The sequence below is a fragment of the Uloborus diversus genome, unplaced genomic scaffold, assembly GCF_026930045.1.
Source record: "Uloborus diversus isolate 005 unplaced genomic scaffold, Udiv.v.3.1 scaffold_442, whole genome shotgun sequence".
NCBI lineage: Eukaryota > Metazoa > Arthropoda > Arachnida > Araneae > Uloboridae > Uloborus > Uloborus diversus.
In genome coordinates this window covers 136,269-146,644 of record NW_026558618.1, presented here as the reverse complement: position 1 = coordinate 146,644, position 10,376 = coordinate 136,269, and the positions used below count along the sequence as shown (strand labels likewise).

At 36.0% G+C, this 10,376-nt stretch overlaps 1 protein-coding gene across 1 annotated transcript; it reads right to left on the bottom strand.

Annotated features, from left to right (window-relative positions):
- Nucleotides 1-3,155: 3,155 nt before the first annotated feature.
- On the bottom strand, nucleotides 3,156-9,856 carry LOC129233473 (uncharacterized; the record flags this gene model as incomplete). Its single annotated transcript, XM_054867493.1, has 3 exons — nucleotides 9,677-9,856; nucleotides 5,597-5,813; nucleotides 3,156-3,291 (listed from the first exon to the last, which is right to left on the bottom strand). Coding segments are annotated over exons 1-3 (533 nt in total), but the record flags the coding sequence as incomplete, so codon positions are not given.
- Between the last annotated feature and the right edge of the window lie 520 nt (nucleotides 9,857-10,376).

Genomic DNA, 10,376 nt, shown 5'->3' with positions numbered 1-10,376 from the left:
CCAATATGCAGTTTTAGACTATAAGTGAAACGTAACGCGAGGTGTGGTTACCCCCTCAGAAAATTTTCACAATTGAAGGCCTAAAAATGTACTTTTATGCTATGTTTGATGACGTTAGAGGAAGTGTTGAAAGATTCGGCAAAGGGATCGTTTCGAAAATTTCAAAAGTATTTTTCTCTGAAAGAGCATGCTTAAAAACATAGGATCAGACAATTTTTCAAATAATTTGTTTAAATTTAATATTTTTAAAAAATTGCTTAAATCGGTGCGCTTTCATTGTTTACGCTTCTGCCGATGACATCACAAATTATGAAATGCCATTCAGTGTCGCCATTCACAGAGCAAAAGACTTAATTCGCATCTTTACTCACGTGTATTGGCAACGATATGGTTGATAGCTAGCGTAGAATGCAATATTTAATTCGCTTCTTGATTGTCATAACGTGGAAACGTGGCAGAGAGATGCACCACACAAAGTGCATCATTTGTGACGTCATCAAGACCACGCCTTGTTTGAAAAATCGGACATTTAAAAAAATTTATTAAAATGTAACTGTTGGGAAAATGAAAGTATTTTCTGGCTCCATGCTATTTTGTTTGCATATTCTATCAATTTCAGTGACCAAAAGTAGTACTTTTGACTGAAGGAAACAACCCCATTAAAAACTTTTGGTGTGGAGGTAGGCAGTGAAGGAGAGGCGGATGAAGTTCCCTTCAGAAAGTTGTTCGACATTGGAGTTCGTAAAACGCCATTTTAGACGATGTTTAGCCATGTTAGGGGAGAAGTGGCGTGTAGGCAGCTCCCCTCCGAAATGTTTTCGAAATTGGAGTCTTAAAAATGCAGTTGCAAGTTATCTAGTGACATTAGGAAAGAGAGTGGGGACTAAGGGGCTTTTGATTAAACGGCCTAAATGCAGATGACTTTTCTGTTCAAACCATTCAGTTGGGAATCAATACGACGGTCAATAGCAAAAATTTAGGAAACATATATTTTACTCTCGGTCTCTCTTCGAATGGATACTTTTTGTTTTCGACTTGCCAAACGTTTCCCATTGTACTACGGCACCATAGTTTCTGATAATGCAAAATGCAATGTACATCGTAACCCCCCTTCAGCTAACCAAAGTACATATAGCTTTAACTGTAGTTAAAAATATTTTCATTAGCGCAATGGGCAGAAGAATTCGTAAGTGTCTGCGTTAGTAGGCGTAAGGACGCACGGATCCAAAGGCGCACAGTCCCGTGGAGCCCATGCGCCCGGCGGACCAGTCCGATCCTGTTTAAAAATGTTTCCAACTATCTTTGCACAGAAATGTTATTAAAGTCTATTCGCCTTTTGTGTTAACGTAGTTTTTAATGAATTAATTTTTTTCCTTTGGTTTCTTGTAGCAAAAAATATAAATGTAATAAACTTTATAAATGTTTGAACTTTTATTTTTTAATTACAGTAGGCGTCGCTTAATGTGATCAATTTGAACAAATGTAGTTTGATAACAATAACCGAAAAGAATCCAGGAGACACAAAATCATGATTTTTTCCAATTAAGGTGCATTTATTTTGGCAACCTCAAATTAAAATCACAATGACTCAAATGAACGCAGTTTTAACAGAATGGAAATATCTGAATTATAAAAAGTTAAAGCTAAATTATGCAATTTTCAATCACATAGTAATAGGTGAAGTAAAATATGACCGTTTAAACTGACATTCTTAAACCAGTTTCAAAGCACATTCAGCTTTTTTTATCTTTATCAGCAAGATGTTGCTTGTTGTTTAAATTTTAATTTAACTTCGCTTTGTTTTCAATCTCGACACAATTCTTTTACAGATTACAAAGTAGTGGCATCAATGGAGGTCCTACATCAATGCCTGCAACATGTCCAGCGACTGAATTTTTTTAGTTGCAAAAGAAAGTTATCTTAGGGGGGTATGGGATCACTGGGGGGGGGGGGGGGGGACTTTCTGCAGCTTCATTCCTAGAAAAATTTTGAACTGCTATTGAAAACCACAAAATGCTACACGGGGAAAAAGTTGAAAGTTTATGAAAAAGTGATAACAATACACGAAGACACTGATTACAATATCCGACTTTTTAAACGCGTGTTAACATACAAGTGTTGCGGGACTTCGTGATTCTGATATATAACATTAAACGAATGATAACATTAACCGTGATCACATTAAGCAGCGTTATGATGTGTGTGTGAGCTGTATGTGATGTTTTCAAGTGGTTTTTATACAGTATGCGCCGCTTAATGTGATCACGGTTAATGTTATCATTCGTGTAATGTTATCAGAATCACGAAGTCCCGGAACACTTGTATGTCAACACACGTAAAAAAGTCGGATATTGTAATCAGCGTTTTTGTTTATTGTTATCACTTTTCATAAACTTTAAATTCCCCCCCCCCCCCCCCGTTTTTGTTCCTTAATTAACAGAAATACATAGGCAAACCCTGACGAGTCAAACTTTCTGTGTAGCATTTTGTGGTTTCCAATAGCAGTTCAAAATTTTTCTAGGAATGAAGCTACAGAAAGTTTGCCCCCAGTGACCACAGACTCCCCCTAAGAAAACTTTCTTTTGCACCTAAAAAAAATCAGTCGCTGGACATGTTGCAGGCATTGATGTAGGACCTCCATTGTTGCCATTACTTTGTAAACTATTAAAGAATTGTGTCGAGATTGAAAACAAAGCGAAGTTAAATTAAAATTTAAACAAGCAAAACCATGCTGGAAAAGATAGAAAAGCTGAATGTGCTTTGAAACTGGTTTACGAATGCCAGGGAAAACAGTCATATTTTACTTCACCTATTACTATGTGATTAAAAATTGCATAATTTAGCTTTAACTTTTTATAATTCAGACATTTCCATTCTGTTAATTTAATAATTTGTAATTGAAAACTGCGTTCAGTTGAGTCATTGTGATTTTAATTTGAGGTTGCCAAAATAAATGCACTTTAATTGGAAAAAAATCATTATTTTGTGTCTCCTGGATTCTTTTCGGTTATTGTTATCAGTCGGTTATTGTTATCAAATTGTATTCGTCCCAAAGTGGGGTAAAAATTAAGCGGCGCCTACTGTAATTCTTTCCAGAACTATACAGGATGATTCACTTATAAATCTTTTTATTTTTTTTTTTTTTTCAGATATACCTGGAGTATTCCAAACCAACTTCCAGCTCTCCTATGTGATGTGGAGATTCGAGGGTATCCAAGACGACAGAAGTATCAGAGCATACGCTATCACAAGACATGGCTCTTTGAAGTTTTCCATTTGAACCTCCTTCAACTGATAAAAAAGAAAAATAAACAATAATTGAAATGGATATCCATCACATACAGTCAACCAAGCATTATCACGTTATTAATTTGTTGTTATTGATCTCACATTGTTTTACATATATTTTGAAATGTGTCACGTTTTGATGATATGAGTTTTCGCTTAATTTAAAAGCAAGAAAATGCCAAAAATCTAAAATATTCTAGGCACAAATGTACAAAATGTATGTTTTATTAAATATGAATTCATTAGTTATATAAAATATAATTTGTCTGGCGCTTAATTTTTTTTTCCTGGCTCCTAAGATCTTACCATTTGTTTGCTGACCTCTAGTTATATTTTTAAAGCGATTTACATTCAATGTAAATCAATAATTAAAAAAAAAAACCGTACTGGTAACTTTTTTTTTTTTTTTTTACTTTTGATGTTTACGGAAGGATAACTTATTCGCTTTTCTTTTGGTTTCCGTTCAAAATGATTTATTTAATTTTTTAGCGTGTTTCACTTATAATTTTTACTCGTAACTGTGATGGATTACTCATATTTCCGAAAGCTCACAACTTTAGTTTTTTGCAACTAATGCCATGATTAGAACTAATTAATAAGCAACAGTTAATACTTCCGAGAAAGCATGCTGCGTAGCCCCTACCCCTCTCCAATTAAGTAAGTCCTTTAACTACATGCTTGTGCGTTCACAGAAAAGATAGACCAAAAGTAAACATACAGTAGTTATCTAAATAATGGAAACGCTCTGTGACAACTGAGTTGGGAATCGCTATACTCTGCCGTAAATATTTTGTTAATAAAGGTGTCTTCTGACTGTAATCACTCACACTGGTGAATCCAGATGGTGATTGTGTTCTGTGGTCACTTATGCTTCTTTGTTCGCTCTTTAGACATTACAATCTGCTTCAATACCCGTCGGTTTCTTTTACTGAGCTTCTCTTTCCGTCCACTATTTTGCTTTGCCGAGCTTGTCGTACCGCGCTCTGTGTATGCTGTCATGACTTTAGATACTGTACCTCTAGAAACGCCAAAAAGTTGAGATGTTTCTACTGCACCTGCTCCAGCTAAGGCCCCTATATATACGAGCCGACGCATCAGCTCAAGATTAGCCATTTTGGATCGGAGCACGTGTTTGAGTGGTTGTCTTTTCTGGCGAGTTATCGCGTTTGGTGATTGTTCACTGTGAGCAATTATTAGCGCCACGTGAATTGTTTATTAAACAAAATGTTTTTTTTTCGGCAAATTTGGCGAAATCTGAAACATTGCTGTGGTATCCCTAGCAGCACAACAATGAAAAATCCGATTCAAAATTGCTAAACCTAAGCTGATGCCATGATATATCTATATAGCGGCTCTAGCTCCAGCTAGATACGCTCCAACAATTTGGCCTCTTTTAAAATTTCAGAGGTCCGACATTTCGCGCGCTAGAAAAAAATCCAAAATTTCCAGATTACGCCACCACATACTACCAGAATATGTACATTGCTATATATATATATATATATATAGTTTTATTTTTTATTACTTACGAAGCGCATTTAAAAATGTCACTTTTATTCACAGGTGTTTCCATTATTTTGATAACTACCTGTTGATGCTGCCTAAAGGTTTGTCACTATGCCTCTTGGAATTTTCTCTAGAATAATAAAAAGAAAACCAATACTACTCGCGTACATCATCTGCTTGGCAACATTCTGTGTTTCTCCAAGTCAAATATGTGCTTGACGTCACTATACTCGACTGCAAACTTACTTGACTAAATCTTGACTTGACTCGGGGAAATGAGCTGAGACCAAGCGAAGGAAATAGTTCCTAGCGCCTTGTCCGACATTCGGGGAAAATTACGCTCTTCGCTTTAGAAATCGGATTAGTTAGTTAAACCCACGTAGACGTAACCTTTTTTTTTTTGTCATAATTTCTGTCAATCGTTAAATATTTTCAATTTTACCAGCGAAGCAGGGCGGAGCGTTTATCCATTTGAATCAAACGCGCCAGCCAATAGTACAGCTCATAGACAGGTCTCGATGTCCTCTTATTCGCTAGTAAGTGTGACGTTTTATGTGTTAACTCGTTTTTCCTTCGCGCGTCGTGACGTCATAGTCAACTTAAGTTGCAAGCAAGTATAAATTCCGCATTTCTTTGTTTATGTCGAGTCTTCCTTTTCCGTGAATGCAGCATAGAGACTTTCCTTCCTCTCCAGTACTGTACCTAAAACTTGGAAGTGGAGATAGACTAGTGCTGCCATCTCTCAGGAGTCATTCTGGTTGCTCGTGAACGGAAAAATAATGAGAATGGAGATGATAATTACCCAGTACATCTGGAAGATCAGTGTCGATGCTAGACCTCCGAGCGATGTCCAACGAGAATCGGCGTGGTTCTGTGACTGGGGGTGGTGGAATGGCGGGCACGTCATGACTGGGCACTCCGATGACCTCCACTGCCTTCAAACTGTCGCTGAAGCTCTGCTGAGGTATGAAGGGGGGTCGGACTGAATTCGATGTCGGATATGTGGGGGGTGGGTAAGCCTGAGAAAGAAAAACAAATAAAACCACATTCAATTAGATATGATCAGTACTAAAATCAGTTACAGTGCACCTCAGGATAGCTGGCGCTTGGTAGAAAAAGACATCGAATAAGTAGGAAGTGGGGAGGGAATAAACGCGATAAGCAAATCCAGGCTTCCATTTTATGCTCATTATCAGGAAGTTGGGAATGAATTTTCTCCAGAAATGTTTTTCTTTTTGTAAACAAACAACGACGCATTACGAAAAACGTCAACACTTGGTTAATGCAACCAATGGTTGCCTGGTTTCCAGTAGGTTTGAAGCGGACTTGTACAAGGCCGAGCGCAAGCATTCCTGAGCAGCACTATAATTTCGTTCTTTTCGTGTCGTTATTTCAACGAAATAATGGGATGTCACACTATGTGTTACTCTCTCTCTATCCCTTGTCACAAACTGTCACATTTTCAAGAATCTTTATCCCCATCAAAGCGTGACATCATTTGCGGATGACCTCTGGCGGAAAAATAATTCCTTTGCCACTTTCCTCATGTTTTAGGATACTGGCTTTTCTCAATTACGCAATACAGACAGGGGCGTGCACAGAAATATTGGGGCTCATCAGGAATGACTTTTCCGGGCCCCCTCCATGTTGTTTACCCCTATATTTGACCCCTTGTTTTAAAAATATTGGGCCCCCTACAGGCTCGGGCCAACCAGGTGTCCCTTCTCCCCCCCCCCCCCCCATGCATGCCCCTGAATACAGAAAGCCTTTGTTAGATGGTTCTTTCTAACTAAACAGTATTGACACAGCAGTTAGGTTGTCTTTCAAAGTAATTTCTGATTCATTTTACTTTCTTAATCGCAAAAGATCAGATTAAAAAAAGAAAAAAAAAACTGCAACAGCGTATTCCATTGAAGTCTTCTGTTGAAGTACTATTAAATTTTTCAATAATATTTTGCCTCAAATCAGCAGGTGTTCACGATACAAATATGCATTTTATTCTATTATTTTTCCCCCCGCTTTATTTTTATTTATTTATTTATTTGTTTATTTATTTTTTGTCAAATTAAACTTTGTGTTACAGTTAAACCCAGAAAGCAAACTACTTGAGTTCTCGCTCGCTTCAGAACACAAGACTTTTAGTTCTTTTATTTCTCCTATACGTAATCAAAGCGTAAATTGTTCCAGGTTGATGCAGAGCCAAGCCAATATTGCCATCACCTTCTGTTTGTTGCAGCTCTTATCTTATATCCTGTCCTATTCCCAGCCTTGCCTCCGTGCTAACTTTTATCACCAGCTTCATCTTCTTCATAAGAGAAAGCTTGTCAGTTTCTATTTATTTTGCTCTATTGGCTCTTGTCAAAAGTGCAAGATCAATATAAGAAAAAGAAAAAAAACAGAATTGCAGTTTGCTACTAGAACACCGAGTTTATTGGAGCAAAATGATTGTTTTCTGAAGTTAAGAAGATGTATTTGAGGTAATTGAAATAACGTACGAATTTATAAGACAAAAGTTTTTATTTATTATACGAATGGTGTGGTTTTTGGCTTCGAAATAATTACTCTAAACGAGAAATCCTTTGAAAAGCAATTGATAGCCATTAAGGCAGGCATTTGCTGTAATAACCGAATTTTAAAGAAGCTCTCCATCAATTGAACCCATGAGCAGGGCCTGATTTACCATGGCGACAATTTTGGAGCCTTCTTCTGTAGGAGGCCCCGAAATTACATTACACTTGGAAAATTACAACAAAAGATGGTTTTAATTTGCATGTTATGATGATGTTTAAAATCAACATCGATGCATAAAGTGTATAGCAATGTGACTTTTAAGGGGATACAGTACTTCAAAAATGATGAAAGGATCAAAAAATTTTTTATCGCTTATTTCCAAAATAAAAACTATTCTGAATACAGGGGAAAAGTTTCATTGCTTTAGTTCAAATATTTAAAAAGTTATGCGTGGTTTTAGGCCATGCACGCTATGTGTTCTTATGCCAAGGAAAAACTTTAAATTGCTTTTTCTCGATGATGGTTTTTTTTTTTTTTTTTTTGTGTGTTTTCATGTCATTAGAATCCCTAAGGATTTTTTCTATTAAAGATACAGCTTTAAAGTAATAATTTTTGCAATTGGGATAACATATTTGACAAAACTGTGCATTGGATAAGCATTTATTAAATTACTCAAATGTTTAGAGCATGTTTAACCTTTAAAAACCAAATTTAAAAAAAACATTGATTTTTTTACATAATGAATCACAGAAAATTTTCTAATAAACTCATAAGCAAATAAATGCACAGATTTTTAGAGATGATTATAGTGATCGTTTAGAAAAACACTTTTTTTAAATTAGTACAAAAATAAAAAAGCCTTAAGGATTTTAAAAATTGAAATTTTCCTCAATTTTTTGAATTTTTAAAAAAAGTAGGCAATATTTTTAAATTTTGAAAATAAATTATTGATTAAGAAATAAGTATGCATGTTATGGTTTCAAAGAAATGTAAAATTAATTTAAATTAAAAAAAAATGTTTAAAGATACTGTGACCCCTTAACTTCAATTTTTGCTACATAGTAAAATACTTTGTTTAAGCAGCCCACATCCTCAGTGCATCCTAATCCTACGGCAGATTTAGAGCATTAGACCAAATTGCAATTGAATGGGCCCCCACAAAGAATTAAAAAAAAAAAAGTATGGAAAATATTTTAACTACATAGTTTTGTTCATCCCTAATCTGTAGCATTCGCAATGACATAAAAAGAATTACACTGAAACTCTACAGCCTTTTCTTTGATTGTAATGTTCAAAAGGGCCCCTATACAGATCTGTCTGGCCTACTGTCCGGAAATCTCTAAATCGGGCCCTTTCCATGAGTCTCTGAAGAAAGTGTCGATATTTTGAAAAACGAAGAACATTGTCCACCAGGGCCGTAGACAGGGCAGGAACCGTCGGGACAAATCCTCCCCCGAAATTTTAAATTATCTCCAAAAAATAAAGAAATGAAGACAATCTAATCAAAACTCTTCCTTCGATTCCTCCTTTACTATCACTTAGCCTTATTATACAAATCTTCTTTCATTCAGACCTCTTCTTCTTTTCTCCCCTCCCTCCACACCACCATACAAATTTTTTTTTCAAAATTTCAAAAAGTCTTCGCTTTTTCACACCTTAGTCCATTACTGATTGCTAATGACTCTTGTTGCGGATAACATTTTAAAAACATTTTTTGATATACACTTCAACAAGAGGCGTAACAGATTTACATGATCAAAACTATCATTTTTAATCCTATCATACTTTTGATTACATGCTTAATTTTGTAGATTTTAATAAAGTAAGCCTTTAAGAATATTAATTTATTTTTTGAGGTGGTGAGTGTAGATTACTTTTCAATTATGACTATTTTCACTTATTTGCGTGAAAGTTATTCTAAAAGCCCCCGACGCATGCATTTGTAATTGCAAACATGTAATAAACACTGTATCAAGTGTTATAGACCGTAAAAGCGTCCTCTTATTTTGTGAACTCCCTAATGAATAATTCCGATGGAATATAAATTAGTTATCAAATAGTAATGAAATAATTAATTAAAATAATTATTTGATACGAATTTTTAAAATACATTGTTGTTTAATTTTTGCAAACAACATAATAAACATAATTTTTAAATGCTATTTTCCCACTTGAATACATGTTCTGGAACCACTTTTGCGTCGACCATGTCCCTCCCCGAAAAAATATCCTGGCTACGGCCTTGTTGTCCACCCAGTTGAATAACCAAGTATAAATAATTAATTCAGTCACTTGTATAGTAACACAAAACTTTTTTCTGTTGACTTCTGCACCAAAGGGTATAAGCAAAATTTTAAACACTTAAACTTACTAAATAGCCATTGGATCCGAGTTCTTCGTGCGTCGCCAACATTGTTCTTTCTTCCTTGTTGCCAGTGGCTAGTGCGAATAGATATGTCCAGCCGCCTAACATCCGGCACAGTCCCACGAGTCCGGCAGCAACCAGGACGCTCATTCCAATTAGTATAAGAGCTACAGCCCAGTCGTCCATCTCCACTAATCTGCAAAGACAGAAATTGAGAGCATTCAGCAGAGTCATGAAATTTCGAACGTTTTGCATATTAAGCATCGCGCTATTTTCCTCAGATTCATGTGACATGCAATTCAGTTACATAGGCGTTGTCCATAAATTGTGTCGCATGCAATCAAACTGTTTGACCCCTCCCCCCTTTTGTCATCAAGTGTCACACTTTTTGTTACCCCCTACTTCTTTCTAGTCGCAAACTGTCACAATTTCGAGAACCCTTCTCCCCCCCCCCCCACCCAAAGTGTGATGTCATTTGTAGACTTTAGCCACTTGGCACGTGCTCGTCTTCTTAAAGAAGACAAACCCTTGGGGTTTACCCACCAGTGATGGAACAGCTCGCTTCTTCTTCTTCTTTTTTTTTATTCGTTTACTAGCTGCGTTGCCCGGCTTTGCCCGGTCTACCTTGAAAATAAAAATTGTATCAAGTGACGTATATATTCAACAATTAGGCGTAAAAAAATAAATAAAAAAAACATCATGATTT